This window comes from Arachis ipaensis, chromosome B10 (genome assembly GCF_059453495.1).
Source record: "Arachis ipaensis isolate K30076 ecotype BB chromosome B10, ASM5945349v1, whole genome shotgun sequence".
Classification (NCBI taxonomy): Eukaryota; Viridiplantae; Streptophyta; class Magnoliopsida; order Fabales; family Fabaceae; genus Arachis; species Arachis ipaensis.
Genome location: NC_142435.1, coordinates 148,574,258 through 148,599,323, shown reverse-complemented (window position 1 = coordinate 148,599,323; position 25,066 = coordinate 148,574,258). Strand labels below are relative to the sequence as shown.

General features: G+C 33.3%; 5 protein-coding genes across 7 annotated transcripts; 2 read left to right on the top strand and 3 right to left on the bottom strand.

Annotated features, from left to right (window-relative positions):
* The first annotated feature begins 2,563 nt into the window (after positions 1 to 2,563).
* On the top strand, positions 2,564 to 5,838 carry SKIP5 (SKP1/ASK-interacting protein 5). The gene is made up of 5 exons (XM_016325811.3): positions 2,564 to 2,906; positions 3,566 to 3,710; positions 3,797 to 3,875; positions 4,942 to 5,000; positions 5,256 to 5,838. The coding sequence occupies exons 1-5, from the start codon at positions 2,720 to 2,722 to the stop codon at positions 5,602 to 5,604; spliced, it is 819 nt and encodes a 272-aa protein (XP_016181297.1). The 5' UTR covers positions 2,564 to 2,719; the 3' UTR covers positions 5,605 to 5,838.
* Positions 5,839 to 6,217: 379 nt separating this feature from the next.
* On the bottom strand, positions 6,218 to 8,531 carry LOC107623629 (nascent polypeptide-associated complex subunit alpha-like protein 1). Its single transcript, XM_016325968.3, has 4 exons — positions 8,276 to 8,531; positions 7,571 to 7,661; positions 6,879 to 7,006; positions 6,218 to 6,785 (listed from the first exon to the last, which is right to left on the bottom strand). The coding sequence occupies exons 1-4, from the start codon at positions 8,333 to 8,335 to the stop codon at positions 6,453 to 6,455; spliced, it is 612 nt and encodes a 203-aa protein (XP_016181454.1). The 5' UTR covers positions 8,336 to 8,531; the 3' UTR covers positions 6,218 to 6,452.
* A 1,383-nt stretch (positions 8,532 to 9,914) lies between these two features.
* On the bottom strand, positions 9,915 to 15,634 carry LOC107623491 (NagB/RpiA/CoA transferase-like superfamily protein). Of its 2 annotated transcripts, none has more exons than XM_016325780.3 (11): positions 15,299 to 15,634; positions 14,981 to 15,051; positions 14,681 to 14,835; positions 13,749 to 14,036; positions 13,458 to 13,587; positions 12,482 to 12,589; positions 12,269 to 12,371; positions 12,065 to 12,190; positions 11,159 to 11,346; positions 10,908 to 11,044; positions 9,915 to 10,410 (listed from the first exon to the last, which is right to left on the bottom strand). In XM_016325780.3, the coding sequence occupies exons 2-10, from the start codon at positions 15,031 to 15,033 to the stop codon at positions 10,948 to 10,950; spliced, it is 1,248 nt and encodes a 415-aa protein (XP_016181266.1). In that variant the 5' UTR covers positions 15,034 to 15,051; positions 15,299 to 15,634; the 3' UTR covers positions 9,915 to 10,410; positions 10,908 to 10,947. The 2 variants fall into 2 exon arrangements, with proteins under 2 accessions (XP_016181266.1, XP_016181267.1); XM_016325781.3 differs by having other exon boundaries at positions 15,422 to 15,634.
* Positions 15,635 to 17,284: 1,650 nt separating this feature from the next.
* LOC107623751 (Calcium-dependent ARF-type GTPase activating protein family) lies at positions 17,285 to 21,742 on the top strand. 2 transcript variants are annotated; one of them, XM_016326114.3, is made up of 10 exons: positions 17,285 to 17,546; positions 17,653 to 17,800; positions 18,451 to 18,540; positions 19,256 to 19,343; positions 19,806 to 19,881; positions 20,309 to 20,472; positions 20,554 to 20,791; positions 20,895 to 21,011; positions 21,090 to 21,185; positions 21,288 to 21,742. In XM_016326114.3, the coding sequence occupies exons 2-10, from the start codon at positions 17,773 to 17,775 to the stop codon at positions 21,567 to 21,569; spliced, it is 1,179 nt and encodes a 392-aa protein (XP_016181600.1). In that variant the 5' UTR covers positions 17,285 to 17,546; positions 17,653 to 17,772; the 3' UTR covers positions 21,570 to 21,742. The 2 variants fall into 2 exon arrangements, with proteins under 2 accessions (XP_016181600.1, XP_016181599.1); XM_016326113.3 differs by having other exon boundaries at positions 17,653 to 17,815.
* Positions 21,743 to 23,082: 1,340 nt separating this feature from the next.
* LOC107623384 (Glutaredoxin family protein) lies at positions 23,083 to 24,979 on the bottom strand. The gene is made up of 2 exons (XM_016325622.3): positions 24,613 to 24,979; positions 23,083 to 24,488 (listed from the first exon to the last, which is right to left on the bottom strand). Exon 2 carries the CDS (start codon positions 24,420 to 24,422, stop codon positions 23,643 to 23,645), a length of 780 nt encoding a protein of 259 aa, XP_016181108.1. The 5' UTR covers positions 24,423 to 24,488; positions 24,613 to 24,979; the 3' UTR covers positions 23,083 to 23,642.
* Between the last annotated feature and the right edge of the window lie 87 nt (positions 24,980 to 25,066).

Here is a 25,066-nt window from a genome sequence, read left to right as displayed (position 1 = left end):
CAAAGAAAATATATTTTTTTCTTTTTTTATCCATTTTTTTTTTCATTTGTAATTAGAGTTGAAGCAAATGTAAGACATCCAAAAATTATGAAGTGTTAAATGTTTGACATTTTAGTAAAAATAATTTGATCAGAATTTTTATTATTAATAGATGAATTAGACACTCTATTGAGAATATATAGAGCATGTGCTTCAGCATATTTCTAAAAATTTTTAGGAAGATGAGCCTTAAAAATGAGTGCTTTAGCAATATTCAAAATATCTTGATATTTTTATAGAAAAGTTTAGGGGACCAGTAACTTTGTTAAATTCTGGCCAGCATGTAACCAGCAAAGAAAAGTGAGCCATTGGATGAAATCTCACACCAATCTCACACCATTAAAACTATCATTGATGACTATTTGATGGCTACAAATCACAAAAATTACTGGCCTCCTAACATTCCTCTATTTTTATTCTATAACTTTATTTTTGTTGAGGTATCTTAATACATGAAATCTAATGAATTATTTCCTATTTTTCATAAAAAGAACTCATGATAAATTCAATCCCATTATCAGTTTTGATATTTTTTATTTTTATTTAAAATTTGGTTTCAATTAGTTGCACAAATTGTTGGATAAAAGGAATTTTACTTTTATTTTTCATAAAAAATATTCAAGTGAACCTGCTTTTGTCTTTTACTATTGTTAAAAAATACTTATAGCCAACAAAAGATGGAATAGAAATAGGTCCCTAAATATTCATATGCACTTAATAAAATAAATTGACAGATTTTGTTCGACTCAGATGAAAAGACAATCTTCTTTGTTTTGTATAATGGCATAGTTCACAAGGCTTATTTTGTAATGGACATACAATAAAATGATAACTCTTTTTTATTTTCTGTAACTATCAATTGAAACATGTCCTAATTTACAGTACCAAATTTTATAGCAACACTAACTGAATTATTGGTATTGACTAGTTCTCTATTCTTTGCTTTTAAGTTGACATAAGTTATATTATATCGAAGATATACAAGCCACCTCTCTGTCTAGCATGATCAATTATCTTTAAAGAAAGATTGCCCTGTATCTCACAATGTGCATTGTTAAATTTAACCATAAAAAATTAGTTGCTTTAGACACAGATATGAGATTAAAATTAAAAGAAAGTATATATAATACATTTGTAAGGCAAAAATCACAGGTTAAAATTATAGTTCCACTAATTATTACTGTGGTCTTAGTTTTATTTGGACATTTAATTAATACATGATCTATTATGTGATGAGAGTGAAAAGTATGAAGAAAAAAAAAAGTAACATATGCAGTGGTACTAGTATCAATTATCCAGTCATGTGTGTAAAACGATATGGAAAATTGATAACATATAGTATATATCTGCTAAAGGAGAAAAATATTTATGACCAACAAAAGATGGAGTAGAAATAGGTTCCCAAATATTCATATGCACTAAATCAAATAAATTGATAGATTTTATTTGACTTAAATAAAAAGACAATCTTTTTTATTTTGCATAATGGCATAATTCTCAAAACTCATTTTTAATGTACATACAATAAAAGGATAACTCTTTTTTATTTTCTATAACTATCACGAGACATGTCCTAATCTATAATGCTAAATTTCATGATTTATAGTGTCTATAACAGTAGCAACATTAACTGAATTGTTGGCGTTGACTAGTTCTCTATTCTTTGCTTATAAGTTGACATAAGTTATATCTATATCGAAAATATACAAGTCACCTCTTTGTCTAGCATGACCAATCATCTTTAAAGAAAGATTGTCCTGTCTCTCACAATGTATATTGTTAAATAAAAATTGACAGTAAAAAATTAATTGCTTTAGACACAAATATGAGATTAAAATTAAAAGAAGGCGCATATAACACATTTGTAAGGCAAAATCACAGGTTAAAATTATAGTTTCATTAATTATTGCTGTGGTCTCAGTTTTATTTGGATATTTGATTAATACATGATCTATTGTGTGATGAAAGTCAATAGTATATGGAGAGAAACAATTATCTAGACATGTGTATGCAAAAGGATATGAAAAATCGATAAAATATAGTGTATTTATGTTAGAAGAGAGACTCAAACTCATAATTTATTAGATGAATATAGAGAGATTATGCCATTTAAACTATAATTCGTTGGCTATATCATGCATTAGTTGTACTTATACATTAATTTATATTTTAGTGTATATTTTATATCAATAATTAATTTTAGTAACTATTTTGACTAAACATTAATATTATAATTTTTATAATTAAAAATAAAAAATTCTTTGATTTATTTATTTTATTAATTTTTTAATTTTAAAAAATATTTTTTTTATAAGTATATAATAACTAATTTAATTATTAATTTTTTATGTACATATATTTTTTAATTATGTTAAATCAATAACTAAATTAGAGACTTTTATAAAATATATATTAAAATGAAGTTAAATGTAACATATATGCTATATATAAATATATAGTATAGTAATTGAATTTGATCGTACATATAATATTATATTAACAATTTAGTCAAAGGCACGAACTCATCTATCGATTCTTTTTTCATCCTTATTTTTATCGTAATTTTTACTCGTTTTTTGTAACCGAAGGAAATAAAACAACCAAACAAACATACAAGGCCTTAAAAAGAGGGTAGGAAGCAGGTGGTGGTGGTGGTCGTGGCGGTGGTGGTGGTGAGGGCATGGAGTTAGACCCGCACATGGTTCAGAATCAGAGCGACACCTCTCTCATGGAAGAGGGCAACTGGAAGAGGTGTTCCAGAAAGAGAGCCTCCTCCTCTTCTTCTTCTTCTTCTTCGTGCTCTCCCATCAATAATCTCGATGATGGTTGTCTTATGCACATATTCAGCTTCCTTCCCCCAATTCCTGGTATGCCCCTTAAAGTCCTAATCTTTACCCTCAATTCAAAAACACTCAGGTTTTAATTGCTTCAATTTTGCTGTTTGGTGTCTTTGATCTGGGGATTTATGATGCTTCACTTCCCATTTGGTATGCAATTCGGAATTCGCAAACTTGAACTAGGTTTTGAAATTGGGTGAACTGTTATTTGTTACAAATTGCGTGAAACGGCTTCGAAATTGAGGCTTAAATCAAGGTTTTATTTGTATTTTGTTTAGTTAGTTACGTACTTTGGAGAGGTAGATATGATGTAAAAATTTGTAGCTTGAAGATTATGTATACAGAGGAATGCTAAACATTTAAATCTTTTTATGAACCAAGTCCAACCAAGTTAAACAATAAGACTTGAAATAATGTTAGTGGTAATTGATTTTTGTTATATTAGAACAACTTGGTTGGACTTGATTAACAAAAAAACTTGGATGTGTAGCATTATTCATATAATATATGGGGGTGTCAAGTTTGATTAAAACCTTTGAAGAAATTTAAAAACTAAACAAATAATTAGCACCCTTGTGGTCATGATTGTTACACCTATCCTTGTACTAACACTTCAATCCTCTCTAAAATGGAAACAATTAACATAATTTGGAGCATGTTTTGTCACAAAGCTTCTATTGAGTTTGCAGATCGCTTTAATACCGCCCTCGTTTGCCACAGATGGAATTACTTGGCATGTCACCCTCGCCTATGGCTTAGAGTAGATCGATCGGTCAAAGAGTTATCCGAACCTGGTGTTTTCCCCAGCATTGAAACTGCTGTCGCTGCTTCAAGGTATGTAAAATTAATGATATGTGTGCATCACTCTAGATTTCCCCTCAGGATGTGTATTAATGCTCACTGTTTTTTTCTTCTTACAGACCAGGTGACACCATTTTAATAGCAGCTGGTGGAGTTCATTGCGTCTCAAACATTCAAATAAAGAAACCAATTTGCTTGGTGAGTTGTCCAATTCTCTTATATGATAAGGAGGAAATGAAGTATCACTTGGTTAATCCCCTGCTGAAATTAACAATATGATATTCTTAAGTGAAAAGATAAGAACCGACGGAGTCTTTATTCATTTATTTATTTTCTAAAGACTAAGAGTGCATGTAAGGCCTTCACCTGTTCTCCGGTTTCATCACCTTCATTTTATTATTTCCATAAATCTATCCATTGTTCTCATCTTTCAATTGGGAAATATTCGTTGATTCTGCAAAGGTACTAGCAGTCTGTCATCTGAATTCAGTCCTTATCTTGGCCCATTCAAGAATATGCCCTGCAGGCACCTCTGTTCTGTAATCCTCAAAAATCCTCCATGTATTTCAAAATGGAGCCAATATAGTCCTAGAAAAATGTCATAGGTATTCGAGATCATCGAGGGTTTAGAATCTTAAGTACGCATTTGTGATAATCAACCAAGTGTTGTTCTCAGTGCAGGATTCCCACCATTAGGATCAGCTAGCGTAAGTATCCCTTATCTTTATGACTATCACTGCCACTAATGTCCTCATTTTGGGTACACTGGTTCAGCTTAAAGAACTTGTCCTAATGACCTAATTTGCTCAACCATATGCATAATCTTCTGTAACAGACACCTGCACGGGAATATCATTGAAATGATTGCATATGGTTAAACAGTACCTCTTAGAGGGTAAACCATCCAACCTTGACTTTCCTTGAAATTACGCATTATACAGTTTGCAGCCCTTCCAGTTCTGTACTCTTTTCCTGGTGTAATTAAGTGAGCTCCTCTTTGTATTTCAGCCATTAATCAATGAATTTCTATCATCTAAATAAAAAGTTTCAGCTTGTTTAGTTTTTACTAGTATCACTGGAAACATTTAGGTTCATAACTTCATAAGTTAACACTAGATTAGGAGTTGCCTTCGTCTGAATAATGGGCAAGACTTGCTAACTGGAGTTTGTGCCTCTGTGAATCTAATTCTTCGGGAAGCAGTAAGTGTTAATAATAGAAAATTTCTCAATTCTTTGCCATCCAAAATCAACGACCTTTGTTCAGGTTGGTGCAGGTGAGCTTCCAGATGACACGACACTCATATGTTCTCGAGGCGCAGACAGGTTTGCAATTTCTTCACATACATATTTTTATCTCATGTAGTGAACTTTAGAAGTGGTATCTAGGAGTCACTTCCATCATGCTGGATTTCAAGGGTTCAGTTATGGTTTTTGTCTATCGTTAGACGCTGTCTGTTATATCGCCTGCTGTTTTGATCTCCGGCATCTTGGAAATGGCTCCTTGAGCATTGAAGTACCACCATATATTCCATCTTCAGCTACATTTGGCATGCACGTTTCCTTTTTTCATCTGAGCAGTGCGTTGGAGTTCCTTTCCACCTGTAAATTGGCAAACTTAACTGTGAAGGCAGAGCTTGGCTGTTGCTTGCTACACAGAAAGGGAAGGCTAACCATAGATGGCTGCATACTTCAATGTGAAACCAATCCTCTGGACTATCTCTCCTGTCCCATTGTGAGTACAGCCAATAGCACCGAGGTTCTTCCCTTGCAGGAAAAGAGTAACGGCGATGGTGTATTCGTTTCTCAAACTCGCATTGAAGGGGGTGCCAAAGCCGTATTGACAAGTGGCGATCTGTCCTTGCAACGAGTAAGAGTGATATATGCCAGAACTTCACTTCTTTTCTGGTTTGATGTGGAGCAGATGTGATCAAATTGGTCATGCCAGCAACCCTTTGTGATGTCATTTATTGATTTGCTTTCTTAGAGTTATTTGTAATTTTGTTTTTGATAAGATAATGGCATGCAGGATTCTTTTACCTGTGACTCTGTACTTATTGTGTACTATTTAAATATGCAAGACATGTAACGTTATTTAGTGTAGTTTGAAGTTTGTAATGAATTTCCTAAATTTAATTTAGTCGTTTAAACTTGAAATCATATAGCATCTCTTCTGTTTTTTTCTTTTTATAATATATAATTTGACGGAGTACTAAATTGCTTATGATTACTCTGATAATTGTCCAGCTTGGGTTGTATGTCATGTTTGAAGAACTGGTATTCTCAAACTTCTGGGGGTATATATTGAAAAATCATGGCTTAATAAATTATGTCGCAAATTCTACTTATATTCAAAATGTGAATGATAGATTCATACGTGCATGAAAACAAGCAATAGAAGATAGTTGATTAGCCTGTTTTACATCATATTCAGACCACTTTAATCTTTTATTATATTTAAAAAGCTTTTCCCATTTTTAAAATGGGTTTGTATTTTGAGTTCATGATAATCATGATTCACGAAAGATCATACAAGCAAACTGTGCAAACCAACAAAAAGATAATTGCTAATCATGATTGAAATTCTTGGCATCAAACATACCAATGCTGCAAATGTGCCTTCATTCTCTTCCTTCCATACCAGACAATACACAGAAAATCTTAAGAAAACAACAGTATTGGTACAAACCACTATTTTAAAAAACGAGAGCAAAAATTTCCATCAACACAGAAAGAAAGCTCGAGTCCAAAATACTAATATTCTACCAAATCTGCCCATCAAGTAGTGAGCTCCATAATGGCCGCAACAATATCACCATTGGCAGCTTTGAGAGCTTTAACTGCTTTTGGTCTTGAAACACCAGCTTGAGTCATCACTAACTCTATGTCCTTGGGATCTACACCAGTCTCATCCACATCCTCATCATCTTGGGCGATGCTGGAAGATTCAGGTTTCGGTCCTGCATTAGCCAAATTGGGAGCCTTGAACTGCTCTGCTGCCTGAGTTTGTAGCTGTGAACTCAAGTCTTCGATCTTAGCTTCCCCGAATATGATGTATGTGTCGGATGTTGGGCTTTTAAATACATCTGGTTTTGAGATAACGAATAGGATCTGACAGAAGTAAAAAATGGTCAATCGGGGAGTATAAAGGAGATGAAAGAAATGGAAAATTGATCAAACTAAAAAAATATATCAACTACTAACATTTTTGCTCTTTTTTACTGTGACGCGGCTGACACCTGACACAGGTTTCATTCCAAGTTTGAGCATCGCCTTGCGACTCTTCTTCTCACTCCTCGTCTGCTTGGACCTACCGGCCTCACCTTCATGTCCTGCAATAGAAACACAGTCCCTTTTTTGTGAATTGAAACCATAATTTATAGCCGGCATTATTTCAGTCATATATAAAAGTGGTATAAATATCTAAATGCATTTTCAAAATTCAAATACAAAGTAACAAGTCTATGAATTTCATCCAGCCATTTTATGATACCCAAGTAATTTATTACAACCATCAATTCAGTAAACGCAACATAGCAATTTTTAAAAACTTAACAATCAAACAAAGGTTAAGAATCAAATATAGAAAGCATTTTGTTAAACAAAAATAAAATCAAATTCCAGATAGTGAGATTTTTTAAGGAAAACTCAACAACTTTGTGGACCATGTTTATCACCTTGTAAAAGAAGCCCCCTAACAGAAGACACAGCACAGTGTGAAACAAATTTTTTTCCCAATTTCAAACTAATAATAATAAAGGCCACTTCTACAATCAAGGCTAGCCAAAATAATCCATTGAACACATACATTTTTTTTTATTTATACTAATTCCAACCAAATAATTGAAGAAATGCAGGAATGGAAATGGGTTATAAGTTATAAGTTGATAACTTACCTTCACCGTCGTCATCTTTGTCATCATCCTCATCATCATCATCGTCATCCTCTTCATCATCATCCTCATCCTCAACTACAGGCTCATCATGCTACAAAAGATATTAAAAGTTAAAATAGGGCAAATAGAAGGAAATCAAATATGGAGTGAAAAGGCACTTAAGCTGCTACATTTCTACTAAAGCACAACAATCAATAGAAATTACAAAGTACTTACTTTTACCTGCAAACTGTAACAATCATCTGCTAAGTGTACTTGTAATTTTTTTTCCCTTTTTCCAATAGTTCCACTAGACCAGCGATTAAATTGTTTCCTAGATATTAGTGTTCACTAATAATTTATTAAGTACAATTTTTATGCCAGTGTTTGATGTCAAGATTACACTATCCCTTCTCTTGCAAACTTGAGGAATATTGTTAATACCTAAAAAACCTTTCAATTTAGTCCATTAGAATTGCTCAACTTGGAACCAAGAATCTTCCGCTAAACCCTAGGGCACAACTCAGCAACCAGATACAATTATAATAAAACCTAAACCTTTCCTAATCAAACACAATCAACAAAGTTTGCACACAATCAAACCGAAGCCAAAAGCTTACTCAAATACAATTATAATAAACCTAGAAGTTACATATAATAAGATCCAAAAAATATATATATAACAAAAATGGATTAGAAGATTGTTTTGAAGAGAAAGTGAATTACATGGAGCTTCTGCTGTTCGAGATGCTCGGCAAGAAGCTCTTCTTGGGTCTGAGCAGTCATGGCTATGTCAAATCAAATGAAACGAAATGAATGGGTTTATGTGATTAGATCCAACACAACACGAAAGCCACACACCGCTAAAACCCTAGAACTCAGAGTTTTATACCTCCACGAATCGGGTTGACCCGGAAAATAACCCGTTTTCGCTGTTCCGACCCATTTCAGATTTCTTTTTAAACAGGCACGGATATCAGGATATGTCATGCTACCTATTTTTAATTTTAAAGTTATTTTCAGGATAATTTACACAATTAAATAAATTATAGTTTAATATTACATAAATATAATAAATAAAAAAATTATATTTGGATCTTTTTTAATTTTTTATATAAGTCGTTACACTCCGTAGAGTTTTATATATCTTCATATAAACTGCCATGTACTTAGTAGTTTATGTATATTTGTGTAAAACTCTAAGGAGTGTAATAGCTTATATATAAAAAAAAAAAGACCGAATGTAACTTTTTTTTTCATTTATTATATTTGTATAATATTGAATTGTGATTTATAATTGTATAAATTGTTTTTATTTTCCTTTTAAATTTCAGATTAATATAAATTAAGTAAAAACTCAGATGAAGTCGATTTCATGTGAAGTTAATACTTGAGAGTCGTTAGACGAAGATTTAGTCAAATCATTTAACGGATTTCAGTTATCAACTTCACGTGAAGTCGACTGCACCTGAGTTTCTACCTATAAATTAATAGCGATAAAAAGAAAAAAGAAGAGGAAGATATATTTGTATTCTTTTAGAATTATTTTAGTTTTATAAATGAGAAAATATATGTATGATGCTTCACGCAAAGTAAGGAAGATATTTAATTTTTTTAGGCGTATATAAGTATATAGTAGTCCAGATTAAAAAAAAAAGTATATTGCATTGTAGTGTATATACTACAACAATTAATTATATACGATTAAATAACACTCATAACTTTAACTAATTATTACACCATTGAGTAATATATGTAAATTCACTATTTGATTAAAAGTTAATTCTTATAAATTGTTCTTACAACTTTCATGTCAATCAAGAACTATGTCTATTTGACATGTTTTAAAAAATCAATATATTCTATTTGTCTAAAATATACATAAATAAGAATTAAATATTCTATTTTAGTAAAATTTAGTGTAAATAATATTATAATAAATTATTTTTATCTCAGTCAGATTATTAAAAAGCATATCCTATGTAAATGCACTCGGCAGTTGGGGGGGGGGGGGGAATAAAAAGTTAGAAATCGAAAATTGAAAATTTGGAACAAATAGTTGTTGTACCAATCCCATTAAAAAAATGTAAAAAATATATGAAATATTCTCTGTATTTGAATATAAATAGTCTTAAATTAAGAGTATATAGAATAGAACATCTTTTATCAATTTTATATGAAAGTTGAAACTTGGTCCTCCAACCAAATTTTCAGTGTTCCAATTTAGTCCCAAATAGTAAACACCATAACCAAAATTATTCACTCTGTATTGAATCATTGTTGTCTCTGAAAGCTGATTATTAGCACTAGTCATAAACAAATTTGAAACCAAAGAAAACATTCTCATCAATTTCAAGAATTTAAATGCCATCTCAAAACAAGCCATTCATGATTCACCTGCAAAAATTCATGATTCTTGTGCCTCCAAATAACATACCAGGAATAAAAGGTTTCTATGGCAACTACATGTTGGAACAAATCAACTAAACAAACTAAACTAGAAATTTGTGTGTAAAGAATAAAGATCTCTGATACCTTTTTTTCCTGGGAGTAACAAAAAAATATACATCAAAACAGAAAGTTGGGGACCCTTGAATGCTCACATGAATGGACCAAAAATCAGAAAGGCTAGATCTTAATAAAGACTAAAAGGGTTATATGCACAAAATGTGTACCCCATCGTGGTCAGCAACCACAAAAATGCAATCTTGTTTCACCTGATAATTTTCCCATATCCCTTTTTCTCTATATAATTGATCATCCCCTAGTTCCCCAGTGTTACATGTAGCCCACTTTCTTGCGCGCAAAATGATCGTGAACCTGTAGCTCTAGCCTATGCTTCATCAGAGAACATCAGAAACCTGAAAATTCACCAGAGCAATGTCATTGCTCCACAGGGTTGATAGAATAGAGAAATGCAACAAGAAAGCCCCTTTTCGCCACAAGGAGTAAAACTACATGAATTAATCGGCATAATATGTTGTAACTTACAGATTGATTATCAAAAGTCAATTACTTTAGAAAAGTCAGAATTTATGGTTTAAAAAAACAGACTTGGCCATATGAATTCTATCAATAGTATAACTATTCGTCATCCTATAAGAGACCTCTTAAAACAGAAACATGTTGATGAAGACACCAAGCTGAGGGAAAGAATTATGGGAAAGAAACTCAGATTCAGACATAACTATAGTAGCATGTAGCATCCCTTTAGGGATCAAGCTTCATTGATCTTTGACTAAGCAAAAAATACTCAACCTCTTTACATGTTCTTTCTGTTGAAGAAAATGTGACTAACCAATACAATATAGAGACAATGACAAACAGAAGTATATAATATTAATTTCATATGGCTTACCATTATAGAACAAAAATTAGGGTAGCCGAAACTCAATTGCTCAACTTCCTGTAGTAGGCCTTCCTTTCACCACCAGATCATCAGCCGAGTAGTAATCCGCTATGAGTCGGTACATATAGGACGGGTTATGCCCTCCACTGAGAAGTAATTTGCAGATTATCAAATACGGAAAGAGATGGCAATTAGCACATTAATTTTCAGGAGATAACGATAAGCTATTTGAGAATTTCATCTACTTCAGTTCAACTTACGTGTCAGTAATAAACAAACTAACAAGTTTAGGTGGCACATAATCAAACGTTGGATTAACAATGTGAAGAGAGCCAGCGCCACTAGCAGAATCCATGCAATCTGAGAATTCCCCAAAGTCAAGCAGCTCAGATGGGGATCTCAGCTCATTCAGTAGGACTTCAGGATTGTGCGGATACAAAGGGCACAGCTGTTAACAAGATAAAGCAACGTTCAACAATAGCAAGACGGTCGGTAACTAAAACTATAAAGCAACCCAATTTAATTCCTACGCAAGGATACGGCACTAAAGTTGTCATACTAGCAATAAATGGTTAGCACTCAAGTGAATCAATAACTAAGATCCAGCTGTTTCATTCTTATTGTACAGAATATTGTTAAACTCCAAATTTCCAATCTCTATAATTTGGTTTGGATCTATCCAATATTGTTTGGTGATTGATTTTGAAAATTCACTAAATTAAATTAGAAGCAAAAAATTCATATTGTTTATTTTGATTCTGGTAATCCAATTTACACATCTTCAAACTCAATTGATCAGCATACACACAACACCTTCACATATGGCTAAAATTGAAATTAAGGAACCATACAACTTTAGTCCAACTATTGAGCAGGACGTGGTTTTCAGCTTAAACTTGTGATTCTAATATTTCAACCCATGTTAATTAGGAATATACATGCAACAAGAAGAAGAGATTCAACTCGTGTCCCAGACATTCATATTTTTTACCATTATATATATATAGTTCTCATTTTATGATTTAGCATAACAATGAAATAGATTACATGCAGACATCAAATGCCATAACTCTTGTCTCCTAGGATGTTACAAATGAGGCAGATAAGGAACATGTTTAACATTATAACCTGAGAAGAAAAAGATGAGAAAATTTTTAACAATAAACCTTGTGACTCCCAGCAAGTACGACAAATGGAACAGCATGCCTTTGAGCTGCAAGTGCAACCATATTCAAACCAACCGGGGCGATCACTCCACCATTAGCCATGACAGCATGAGCTCCAACTATAACCTATATATGACGAAACCAATTTGACTTCAGCATAAGAGTCTCATTTCTTAAAAATATATTGCCAGGATCAGTGCATACCATGTTAACTCGGGAAATCATGGCAAAAACTGCTGAATCAGTAATTACTGTGGTTTGTAAGCCTCTAGCAGCCAAATCTTTTGCAAGGAGGTGCCCTTGATATCTAATTGAATGTATCATAAACAGAAAATGATCAATGCAGAATATAATCAAATCAAATGCTGAAAAACCAGCATCAACCCTTGCAAATGGTATGTAGCCTCTAATACCAACCTTGGTGCACCCTCGGCAACAAAGACCTTAAATGATCTCTTTTTTTCCTTTGCAGCACAGAGAAATTCCAGCACAGTTTTTGAACTGCCCAGGGTCAATATTACCTCACTGGAAATCACGCAAAGAGTAGTGTAAATGGTTAAATAAAATATAATTTTCTTCTATGTAAATAGAAAGAAATAAAAAGAAACAGACACCAATAACAAGGCACAAGCTGATAAATCAACTGTAAATATGCGGAGAGCATATGGACCCTAATGCTAGTCAAAAATATTATCAAGCCTTTAATCTGAGTAACATGGATGGAAGCAATAATCCATTTTCCCAATAAGAACAACGCAATGAACCAGATCAGAGTTACTTCAACAAACATAAAAACATTTGTCATGATAATTACATGACATGCATCAAATATAAACATTAGGGAAGTGAACATTATATACTGATTAGCTCTGACCAATTATGTCAGACAAAGAGAATTATAGCTATTCCAGTAATTAGTAATGCCATCATGCTTCAACATAAAGATAAACAGTTACGTAGAAAGCTAAAAAGAGGGGGGGGGGGGATACGATGGAACAAGGAAAGCTGTAACTAAAGCATGGCTTGACCACACAAATAGATACACAATTAATAAAAATATTCCATCTGCATTGGTCTACCTACCAAATGCAGTCTTCCATACTATAAAAAATACTGTAGACAATGTTGGACCCATTTATCAATGCCTATTTGCGAAAATGCAGGAAGTCCTAGAATTGACCAAAAATAAAAATGCATGATTCTAGGTAGATTGTAGACATTCAAATGAGTTGAAAGCACAAATATGTAAAGTTTTACACACAAGATTTTCACAGTCACAGATCAATCTGAGCTTTGGGGAGCAAGTATAACATGTCATTAAACAAGGCAACAAACACCTTAAAATAACAAGAGTGTAAGAGTATATCATAAGATAGTTTATGAAGAAACAAACTTTTGATGAATGTGCTCTATTGCTTGCTCAGCTATTTGTTCATAGCAAGTGGATATGTCCTGAATAAGTTCATTAACTGCTTCAATGACATCATGCTTCAACTTCCGACCTCTTGAACCTTTGTCAACCGCTGAAATAGAGAAAAACAAGGCAAAACTCAAAAATCACATGCAATACACCAATAAAATAACAATGATTTTATCATCAAATACACCCACAGTAACATGGGATAAGTAGAGCAAACAAAGTGAACACACAGAGAAGAAATCCAGTAATAACATGCATCCTCACATCTGCTTTTCCCTTCAGAATCACCCCCTGAGGAAGACGTGTGTGGAACAGCAGCTGAATCAGGCATATCCTCTAGAAGAGTTTGCAAGGATGGTGGACGCAAGGTGCTTCTTGCAGCAGCTGCAACAGCAGCAGCAGATAAAATGGGCTGGTCACTTCGCTCCATGTCATCTTCATCATCACTAGCAACTGACAGCCCCAAGCCAGCCATAGCAGCTGTTGCAAGGGAAAGATCCTCCTCCCTTATAATGTGTAAAATACGCCTCACAATATTTCCCACTGCTAGCTCTGCAATCACATGCATGACATGTTATGATATGCAAATGAAATTGACCTCCATAATTCCAAATTAACCACTAATGCATGTGACTGTAAAATATCTTTTGACAGAAGGTGGAGCTAGGCAAATAGATCTCTAGACATAAATTTGATTCTTCTAAAATAGGAAAGTAAAATGTTAGCTACCCTTGGATCATTAAGTAGAGCTCACTGCACAATGGAAGTTGTTGATCCAAGGGCAGTTAACTCCTTATACATGCATCCTCACTTTAGACGAGCATGCTTGGATATCATTTTTTTTCCCGATTATAATTGAAAGCTTATCATAAAGCTGAAAACTAGCCTATAGTTATATCAACCTTTTGAAGCTTATGATCATACCAAACAGTCACTCCATATACTATATAGTAATTTTGGGGTTACTTCTTAGCAAAGTTATCCAAATATAAATTAACTCTCAAACGACCAATTATATAAAAAGTGATTATTGAAATAAGTTTAACTTTTCAACTTTCTCAAACACACCCTTAAATCCTCCAAGGTACATAACAAACAACTAAGTCTTATCTCACTATATGAGGTTGGCTGTATAATAAAAAAACCTATCATTTCTATACTAAAATTCTAAAAAAAGGGGCTAAATTTCTGCATACCAACAGGATTTGCAGCAATAAGCTGCTCCCCAACTGCCCTTACTGCATTAATCAAAGCTGCAGCCTGGTTCGTGTGTGGCACGCGCTGCTGCGAAATCACAGACCGAAGCACCTCCGCTGTCTGCTTTGCTGTGGCCTGAGACCCTTCAATTTTACTAACACCGCACACACACAAAAGAAAGCCGCTAAATTAGTTCTTAAATTCACAAATCAGAAGATGGTTCCTACTTTCATCAACCATTGAACACAAACAACCTTATGACTAATAAAAGGAACAAAAAAGAAAAAAAAAATATATACCGTTTTTTAAGTTGATTGACAAAATCATTGACAAGGGCCTGAACATCTGGCATTTTGATGCCAAATTTAACCTGAAAAATACACATGCACATGTAAACATACTTCACTTTATGAAACAATAAAACAAGAGTAAGTGTAACCTAAAAACTAAAAACCTCGCAGTGCATTAAATTAACAGCAAAGCAGAAGAAACAGTAGCAAGCGAAGGTTACTTCCCCAATCATCGAATCACAGTGGGGGTTATATAAGCAGATAAAAATATAGAAGGGCGAAATCGGAATAGAAATAAATTGAAGAAGGAATCACGAAAGCGCATACCTTTGGGGGTTTGGGTGAGAAAGGGTCTTTGAATTTTGGGTTTCAGTTACTTTTTTTTTATTGTTCCCCCTTCAACGAAGCGAAAAAGAAAAATCAAAATAGAAGATGAAGCTTTACTTTTACCTGAAGCAGGGTATTGAGAGTGTTTGGTTAGAGAGAAAAAGAATGAGGGAAAATTGAGAACGGAGCAGAAAGAAGAACGATCGAAATTCGAATCTCAGCTGCGTGAGGCGTGAGCTTGTTGAGTTGAGTTGAGTCTGTGACTCAGGAATGAGGATTGAGGGATTCTCGTTTCCGGGTCTCCAAACCGAAAATTGACCCGTTTGGATCCGGCTTGCTCAATTTTATTTAAAATAAAATATAAATATTTCCCCCAAAAAAAGTTTTAGATTTATTTTAAAATGATTAGGTTGGGTTTGGAAGGGAGATATAAGATAAAGACTATGACACATATACTAAATTTAAATGTTACCAAAAAAAATTTAAATATTTGTGTTATATTTGACTTAAAATGTGTAGAATTTGTTTATGTCTTAATATTTTATTTAATTTAAAATAAATATAAAAATTAAAACAAATAAAATTATTGAATTATCTTTATTAATTAAAAAATTAACAAAAATCAATCCCAAGGGCATCTTCACATTTCTTTGTAAATGGATTTTCTTCAATTTTTTTGAGATTTGAAGAAATGAAGTGTGATCTTTTATCATTAATTTTATAAGTGGGACTAAAATTAAATATAAGAGAGAACAATGAAGAATGAAAAATCACAATTAATACTATCCAGTTTTTTCTTTAATGGAGAGGATTCACTCCCCACTCCCTCATCCCCACTACACCTCCTCTGATGTTGTCTTCTTCTGTTATCGTCCTCCGGCCAAATTCCTTCTCCCGTCGTGACACTTATTTTGATTTCTTCCCCTCCGCCTTTCTAACGTCGAAGTCGTTCTCATCTCACTTTTTGGAAACATGATACTAAAATTTTAGTATTAGAGTCTTTGACTATTAAACATAATACTAAAAGGGAGAGTCTAGGGACCAGCAGATTTATTAAAATCTAGCCAACACTTAGCCAGCAAAAGAAAAATGAATGATTCTTTACTATTAGATGAAATTTCACACCATTAAATATACTATTGATGGCTAATTGATGGCTACAACTTACAAAATCTACTGCCTCCTATCACTCCTAGTACTGAAATTTTATCCTCTAATTTTAATCACAATCTCTTAAAACAAATACAATTTAATGGTTTTAGAGAATTATTAATTAAACTTTTATGATTTAAAATTTTGTAATTAAATTTTTATATTAGATAAAAAATTTAAATGAGATTATCGGAAACTACTTTTTGTTAAAATATTCTTAGGATATTTAATTTTGTAGTATTTGATGTAAGATGAATGTTGAAAGAAAAATGCTAGAGAGCTGATATTCAAAAAAACAAATATTGTGTATATCTAATATCTAATGAAAGATCATGATTTATTACATCAGGAAGAATTTAAAGAGAAAACATTTAATAAAATAGTGTGTGTCATTGGGTTTTATAACATATAATTTTATCAAATCATTATAAGTCTCCAAAATTTAGTATGAGAAAATGGTTAAAGTAGTGTATCCATATAGAAAGATCCGAAGCATTAGTATGAGAAAAAACTAAAATTATTTACCCATATAGATACTAAAATTTAGTAGAAAAAATAGAGTAATAAAACCAAAGATGGAATCAATGACACTTTGGTATTTGAGAGTAATATTGGCAAGCCAACAAGTAATAGCTCAAATGGCATAGTCTCTCCATACTCAATTAACAGGTTGCGGATTCGAGTCTCTATATTTTCAGTGAAAAAAAAAAAAAGTAATATTGGCAAACCAATGTAATCCTTTCTTAAAATTATTTTAATTTTATTTTTAACACACACATAATATTATATATATATATATATATATATATTAATATATATGAAAGGAAAAAATCTAGAAATTTCTATATTCAACCCCTTTTGTTTTTTAGGCTGAGTCAAAATCATTCATGAAAAAAAAAGAAAAAAAAAAGAAAAAGCTTTATTCATTTCCTACATTCCAAAATCTTATACGTTGACTTTCACAATAAACCCAATCATCTTCAGCTCAAAACGAATTATTGCTTTTTTTTTTTAAATTTCTTCCCTTTCAAAGCGACTTTTCAATTTAGGTTTCAAGCTTTCACCATGAAGGGTTGACCGCTTTTAAAATCTCCTTGTATGTTTTCTTCCAATTCAATTGTTCTTAAAAAAACTTGTTAATTTTTATGATTCCTTTCGATGGCCTTTGAATTTTTGAAACCCTTTTGTTGATTTTGTTGCAGAGAATTAAGGAGGGTGGCTTTGATAAATAACCAAATTTAAGTGGAGGGAAAAAAATAATTTTTATTCTCAGATTGTAGAGTCATTTCTTGATTTTGGTTTTCAATTTTTGGAGGCTGGAGATGGCTGTACGGCAGGGAAATTCTGAAGGTAACGGTGTCTCAGGTGAAAGAAAAAGGTTTTTTTTTTTTTTTTACAATTTTTATTAGTTAATTCATTCCCAAAGGAATATAATGAAAAATAGATGTTGACTAGAATCAATTCATTCATATATCTGATAGAACATTTAATTATTCAATTTTTCCATGTGCCCCCTTTTTGGTTAATGAATGAGAATTGATGATGCAATTCCATTTTTATAGGGAACTTGAAAATCATGTATGTAATTTAAAATATTAGGTAATTAGTGTTACTGCTACTATCCTGCATAAATGATTTAAACAAAGGTGTTATTTGTAATTCTCTTAAGCATAGCTTTCAAGAAAATGATAACTTGGGATAAGAAGGTGAATAAGAATAGGGTGGACTTTTTCATGAATGAGTTCTATATGTGTTTTTCACATAAAAATGATAAAATTTTATCCATACATTTCTTTTCACCCCAGCACTAATTGTAAGTTTGTAGCAAGACCCAAAATGTGATTAAAGGGTACAGAGAAGCTTTTAATATTTTTTTATAATGTGGTGATTTTCTAATGGTGGAACTTAAAGTTAAACTCAAGTGATGAACTCCTGCAATTTCACAAATTTGTGATGGCACCATGGGAGGCTTACTACTGAATAAAATGTCGCTACTGTAGGGTCAACAGGAGCTTGCCTTTTTGATCTCTTCTGCTCTGAAACACCAAGTTTGAATTCCCAAAGTCAAAGAAGCCAATGGCTACCTCATGGTAATTATCATACCTATTATATTCTTTACTTATTTTGGTATTGATAGCTCTATTTTGGTTTGTGAAGTATATAACTATATATGCTTTTGTGCTATGTATTTGTTGCGAGTACGCAGTTGACAATGGGACAGCGTTAGATGTCTAAGATGGGCGTTTTTGCCAAGACCATACTTAATGATTTTGCCACTGATAATTTGATATATGAGAAATCTCAGAAAAACATGTTGATGCTTCCTGCTTTTAATTTTAAAGATGAAATGGAAAATTCAATTTGTTGAATATTTTCAACATTTTTGTAATTTCAAGAGAGTTCCTGTCAACCAGAACAGTGCCAGGCAATAGCATTATGGACTATGTAAACTTGTATTCCTTCATGGATGGAACAAAGAAAAGAGCATTGCCAAATTTACAAACTGTGTTAACTAAAAGTATGAGAGGATTTCAGAAGTTTGAGATTATAGTTCCTCATGTACCTTAGTTTTGTGCAATGATGCTTGATTTTTTTTTTTTTTTTGATAAACATCGGGGCAGAAACGCCTAAAGAAAACAAGGAAACTAACGGAATGATGCTTGATAATCTTTAGGCACAGTGTTGAAATGTCTTGCAATGTCTTTGGCTAATGTTATCAATCAGTGTTATTATCCCCTTCAAAAGAAGCTTAGTTCACATATCTCTTTACTTTATAACATACAATTTTCTCTTATTTCCTATTAGTAACTCCACAAGAAAGGCTCGACAATCTGATGCGTCAAGCGGGGAACAGGTTCTGTGCCGATTGCGGATCATCAGATCCAAAATGGGCGTAAGTATTATCTTGATTTTTGAGGAATTTGGGCTATACTTATTGTTCGTTGCTCATCACTTTCAAATAAAATTATCATATATCTTGAATAAATGTTGCTGACTCGCTGTAGTATTCTTCCAAACAAATACAAATACATATAGTTAACTTATGTTTACATGTTCTTCCTTCTTGGGTGAAATAGCCCTTATATACTTTATTAACTTTTTGGATTCAGCTTAAAGTTTATATTTTGTGTACATATCTATGTTTTTAACAAAATCTTGGGTAATTGCTCTACTAATTTTTTACTACTAATTTCATTTGAATTTGATTTTATTTTTTCTGTATTAATAGAAGAATTGAGGAAGAGTTTTTTTAAGACATGACAAATGATATCAAGAATTTGTTGTCACGTTGGTGTTAAATTTATCAGAACATCATCTTCATTTGATTTTATTCACTGCATTGGTTGAATATCAGGTCTTCAAGTCTTGGAGTATTTATTTGCATCCAATGTTCTGGCATACATAGAAGCCTAGGAGTCCATATATCGAAGGTACGATTCTTATGTGCTTATTTGCTTATTGAAGGAACGAAGCCTAGTGTGTCTGGAACCTGCTGTATTTGCATGTTCGAATCTCTTTTTCTTTTTTCCCAAGTTCAAAATTGCTTATAATTTTGAATTTATTTTAGAAAAGTAAAATGGTTATTTTCCTAAAACTATCTCTGCTACCAGCATGCCTTTAGACTACCCTCCTGTGAGAAATGAAAAACCTGTGATAAATAAGATCATGTTTTCTTGAAAAAGGAAAGTTAATGTGAGTGCTTAAAAGTTCTTGAGTAGTTTTTCTAATCAAGATCAGTAATTCGTCACTGATAGTTAAGCTGTACAGATATTTGGAAATAGTATAGTGTTTCTAAACATGATTTGAATTTTATTTTCGTAAATGGGAATTCTTGCACATGATTTTATTTTCATATAGGTTCTATCGCTGAAACTAGATGACTGGACAGACGAACAAGTTGATGAATTGGTGAAATTGGGTGGAAATACAGTAATCAATAAGAGGTATGAAGCTTGTGTCCCAAGTAACATTAAAAAACCAAAACCGCATTCTTCCATCGAAGAGCGTGCAGATTATATCAGGTAACTCAAACACATGCAATTCATATTCCTGTTGTCTAAAAGCACCTTTCTGATTAACAGAAGTTTACATTCATTATTCAGAAGAAAATACGAGCTTCTACAGTTTTTGGATACGGAGAAAAATTTGCAATGCTCCTTTCCGCCATCTCCACAAAGATATTTAACATGCTCCCCAAGCAACGCTGCTTCCTGTGGGTTTCAAATGGACAAAAGACATTACGAAAAGCAAACAACTAAAGCTCGTATTGGGACTGCACTCCGACACAGCTGGGGAAGAAAGGAATCTGAGCATAAGATTTCAAAGAAGAGTACTTCATTGGTAACCTTTGAATTGATTTCTTTATAACCTGTTATAGCTTTACTATAAGAAGCATCCTGAGAATCAAATCCTGAATCCTGTTTCTCCCAATTTACCGTTATAGGCAGGTATGGTTCAATTTGTTGGGTTGATCAAGGTTAATGTCGTTAAAGGAACTAACCTGGCTGTCCGGGATGTTGTGACTAGTGACCCTTATGTCATGCTTTCTCTTGGTCACCAAGTAAACTTCTTCATCTCAACTTCTTCTGGATAAAATAACATCGTCAAAGTGAAAAAATTAACATATTTTGTTTTACAGTCGGTGAAGACTCGTGTCATAAAGAACAACTTGAATCCAGTTTGGAATGAAAGCTTAATGCTCTCGATTCCAGAGCATGTTCCTCCTCTTAAAGTGGTAAGCTCAAATGTATAATTTTTTCTGTATATGAAACATGTTTACTATTTTCTGTATTTGAAACTTGTATACCATTCCATTTTACTCCATGCTTCTATGCAGGTTGTGTATGACAAGGATACTTTCTCGACCGATGATTTTATGGGCGAGGCTGAAATAGACATTCAACCTCTAGTAACTGCCGCAAAGGCATACGAGAAATCTTCGATCAACGAGTCAATGCAGCTCGGAAAATGGGTAGCAAGCGGCGAAAACACTCTTGTTAAAGATGGTATCATCACCCTAGAAGAAGGGAAGGTCAAACAAGAGATACAGTTGAGGTTACAGAAAGTTGAGCGAGGAGTTTTAGACATTGAGCTTGAATGTCTTCCTCTCACTCAATAGATGGCATTTTTTTGTTTTTGTTTTTTGCAGCTTCATTGATAGGAATATATCTGTGTATATCTCTCTGTAGAATGTCTTGTCTCAGCTTTACTTTGTACAATTTTCTGAGACTGACTTTTCCTTCTGTAGATGAACAAATATGAATTATCATCAGTAAGAGCTTATTTGTGGAAGCTTGGATAAGTTTTAACCTTTTTTCCTTTTCGGTTAAGCTTATATCTCTGGGATTATTTGATGATTAAGTTGGTTATCTTTTCTATTTTTTTTAGGCTCGTTTTTGTTTCTTTCTGATGAACAAAAAGTTCTACTACAAGACTACAACTATCCTATGATAAGATATGTAAGGAGAAAAACTAAATAGATTAGGGTTTTGTTAAAAAAGAAAAGACAGGTGATATATATTGTTAGATTAGGGTTTCCGTTATCGTTTGTACTTAAAAATTGTTTCAAGGACTAATATGAGTTATGTTCACAAAGTTTGGAGACTAAATAAAGGCAATTAAAACTTTAGGAAGTAAATTGAAACTTGCATGCAAGTTCAGAGACCAAATTGAATATAATCTCTTTGATGTTTGTTTAGTGTTTACATTTGCATTATGTACTATCATGTTACAAAAATAATTATTTGACATTTAAAACATAAATGTTCATCTGAAAGAATGTATATAATTGAATAGCTCCATAAAAATTTGACACTTTTAGTTTATCAAAATTAAATTTTATTACAAAAAAAATCATCTAACAAAAAGCACTCAATTACAAAGTTTATGTGTGCTTGACCTAAATTATATGTAACTTGTTTTACAAATACAATTAAAAGAATAATAATACATCAATGCGAGATATGTTTTTTGAATCTTTACTACTTATATTAAGTATCAACAATCTTTGTAAATTAATCCTTATTCTGGTTAACCTGAAGGCTACATACAATCAGTATCTCTTTTCTTGTATGACCAAATCATTATTAGCCTTTATAGTCTACCATGAATATGTTGACAATTTAGCCTCTTTTGATGATGATGATGAGTTTGCCTTTGCCACAATCTTAAGGCATCCTCTGATAGAAGCCCATGACATAATTGCCATTGAATTGAGTGGGACTTTGGAGCTCTCAACTTTACACTGTCGGCAACGAAAAAATCGGAAAAGAATAAAAAGATAGCAAGAAATTGTGGATTGATTACCTTTAAGAACATACTAGAATTTTATTTATTTTTATTTATTTATTAATGTACGAGTTCCCAACATTGTTTTCTTCCCCACTCTTGTTTCTACCCAGAAAGAAAATGATACCAGTTTCCAATCCTCTCAATTTTATCACCTAAAGTTTTTCTTTTCAACAGGTAGAATTGAGACATGCACATAAATCATCCTCCCTACACCCTTTTATGACAACTTATTCGGATACAATCACCTTCAGCTAAAACCAGCAAATTGAACATTATAAAAGGGTTTTGCAGAAAATGTTGGGAACTCATAAAACCTGAACCCAATCCAACAATAAAAGTAATTTTTGGGAATTGTAGAATCACTAAAAGATACCAAACCAAGAGGGTATTTCATATTACAACACGCCTCACTGCTATTTATACATGTTCTATTAATAAAAGACAAACACACCAGAGAGAGAATACAGACACAATCTGGGATCAGAGATAAGGGATTAAAATAACCCATTCTCATTATTAACTATGAAAGACCAATACTTGCAATTAAGTCCTGATGATAATTGCACTAAATATTTACATTGCCTCGAAGAGAAGCACTAAATACACATTACTCTTTTTTTTTTTTTCCTGAAAGCAGACACACTCCTAGAACAAAACAAAATGCTGTTCAAGGTGCAAGAGACTCATCATTCTCCCATAATGACAACTCTCAAAAACTAACAATAATGAATTCAAAGAGTGCTTTGAATCCCTTCACAACCAACCAACCAAACTCATATCTCATCCCTCCCACCGGGACCACCATCAAGAGCATGCATGCAATCAATCCAACAAACAAAATATAAACTACTCATTCTCATACAACTTTGGTTACTTAGGGTTTTGGCCTGTTTTCCTTTCTTCAGGAACAGCAATTAGGGCACCTAATGAGTCCATTCTCATTACACTCCAAGCATCTCTTGAGCAACCCCTCATCCTCATCAAACACCTTCCTGCTCCCACTGCAATGCCAACAAGGTGCGAATCTCAAATCTGCGCAACTCTCGCAGACAAAACCGGGCTTCGTCTTGGGGAAACCTTCAAGAATCTTCCCTAGCTCGCCAACCTCAAACAAGTGCCTGATCACATCAGCTCCTCCAATATACTTTCCTCTCACAAAAACCTGAGGGAGGGTCACATTCTTCTCCCCAAGAGCACACTGCAACTCTTTCCTATATTCCGCGTCCATCGAAACATCCCTTTCGTCGATCCATATCCTGAATCCCTTAAGGATCATCCGAACCGCGCTGCAATCCTCAAATGTTCTCCTTACCCCTCTCAGGCTCGTGAAATACACCACCACTCGGTCGTCCGCATCCGGTAACCTGAACGGAGTCCCCAAATCCGAGTCAACCTTCATCAATTTCGAATTCCCTTGTTTCGCCTTAGACGATTGGACTGATTCTTCAGTTGCTGATTTTGCAATTGACGAAGATTTCGATTGCGTTTCAAAGAGGCCGCATATCTTCTTAACCATCCTTCCGCGCATCGAACTCGAATTGGAACTGGATTTCGATTTCGCAGAATCATCCGATATATCGCTTAGGGAACCAGAACGATCAAGCACGTAGGATATCTGCGGCGGTTTTGAGTACGCCGTATGAACCGTGTTGGAACGGTTGAAATACGGAAACCTCGACATCTTCGAGAGAATAACAAGAACGCAGTCTAATCAAATTCCAAGCTCAGAATTGGAGAATTCAATAACCTAATCGCAAAGAACGAACAATTTTCAGCCTCCTTTCCAAAATTCCCCCAAATTGAAACCAAAAAATAATTTAAAAAAAAAAAAACCAGAAATGACATCATTTTTAGGGTTTCTTATCTCTTACCACGCAAAAGGAGAGGTCGATGACAACAACGACGACGACGATTCCCCGGCGCGGCGGAGTAAGTGAAAATTAGGGTTTTGCTTTCTCCTGTTCCTTTTTGTTGTTTCTCCTTCGCTTTGAAACTTTTTTGTTTGTGTATAGAGGCTAATTTAATGGTGAGGTTGTTGTGTTAGTTAGGTGATGGTTAAGCTGTTATATGATTTTTCTGTTTCTTTGTTTCTTTTTATCCCTTTGGTTTTGCAGATTTTGAAGCAGAAGAATAAAGATTGGAACGAGGAGTTGGATTTTCTGTTACTTTTTGTAGTTGGCATGTAAAGAGAGAGAAGCTTATCAACAACGGAAAGAATTTTCTACACACAAAGAAAGTAAGACACTAGAGAGGGAATATAATTTTGGGAAAATTGCAGTTTACTCCCTTGATATTCATTTATGGTATTTTAGTCCCTCTAAGGCT

What these genes read in the sequence shown, in the direction of transcription:
- SKIP5 (XM_016325811.3), top strand. Translation starts at nt 2,720, where the DNA reads ATGGAGTTAGACCCGCACATGGTTCAGAATCAGAGCGACACCTCTCTC. An exon ending in TAAAGAAACCAATTTGCTTG is followed by an intron (nt 3,876 to 4,941) that starts GTGAGTTGTCCA and finishes ACCTTTGTTCAG; the next exon opens with GTTGGTGCAGGTGAGCTTCC. An exon ending in TGTTCTCGAGGCGCAGACAG is followed by an intron (nt 5,001 to 5,255) that starts GTTTGCAATTTC and finishes TCATCTGAGCAG; the next exon opens with TGCGTTGGAGTTCCTTTCCA.
- LOC107623629 (XM_016325968.3), bottom strand. Translation starts at nt 8,335, where the DNA reads ATGACTGCTCAGACCCAAGAAGAGCTTCTTGCCGAGCATCTCGAACAG. An exon ending in CAAAGATGACGACGGTGAAG is followed by an intron (nt 7,007 to 7,570) that starts GTAAGTTATCAA and finishes TTTCTATTGCAG; the next exon opens with GACATGAAGGTGAGGCCGGT. An exon ending in CAGTAAAAAAGAGCAAAAAT is followed by an intron (nt 6,786 to 6,878) that starts GTTAGTAGTTGA and finishes TACTTCTGTCAG; the next exon opens with ATCCTATTCGTTATCTCAAA.
- LOC107623491 (XM_016325780.3), bottom strand. Translation starts at nt 15,033, where the DNA reads ATGCCAGATGTTCAGGCCCTTGTCAATGATTTTGTCAATCAACTTAAA. An exon ending in TATTGCTGCAAATCCTGTTG is followed by an intron (nt 14,037 to 14,680) that starts GTATGCAGAAAT and finishes ATGTGATTGCAG; the next exon opens with AGCTAGCAGTGGGAAATATT. An exon ending in GTTGCCGAGGGTGCACCAAG is followed by an intron (nt 12,372 to 12,481) that starts GTTGGTATTAGA and finishes ACATTCAATTAG; the next exon opens with ATATCAAGGGCACCTCCTTG.
- LOC107623751 (XM_016326113.3), top strand. Translation starts at nt 17,773, where the DNA reads ATGGCTGTACGGCAGGGAAATTCTGAAGGTAACGGTGTCTCAG. An exon ending in TAGGAGTCCATATATCGAAG is followed by an intron (nt 19,882 to 20,308) that starts GTACGATTCTTA and finishes ATTTTCATATAG; the next exon opens with GTTCTATCGCTGAAACTAGA. An exon ending in CAAAGAAGAGTACTTCATTG is followed by an intron (nt 20,792 to 20,894) that starts GTAACCTTTGAA and finishes TTACCGTTATAG; the next exon opens with GCAGGTATGGTTCAATTTGT.
- LOC107623384 (XM_016325622.3), bottom strand. Translation starts at nt 24,422, where the DNA reads ATGTCGAGGTTTCCGTATTTCAACCGTTCCAACACGGTTCATACGGCG.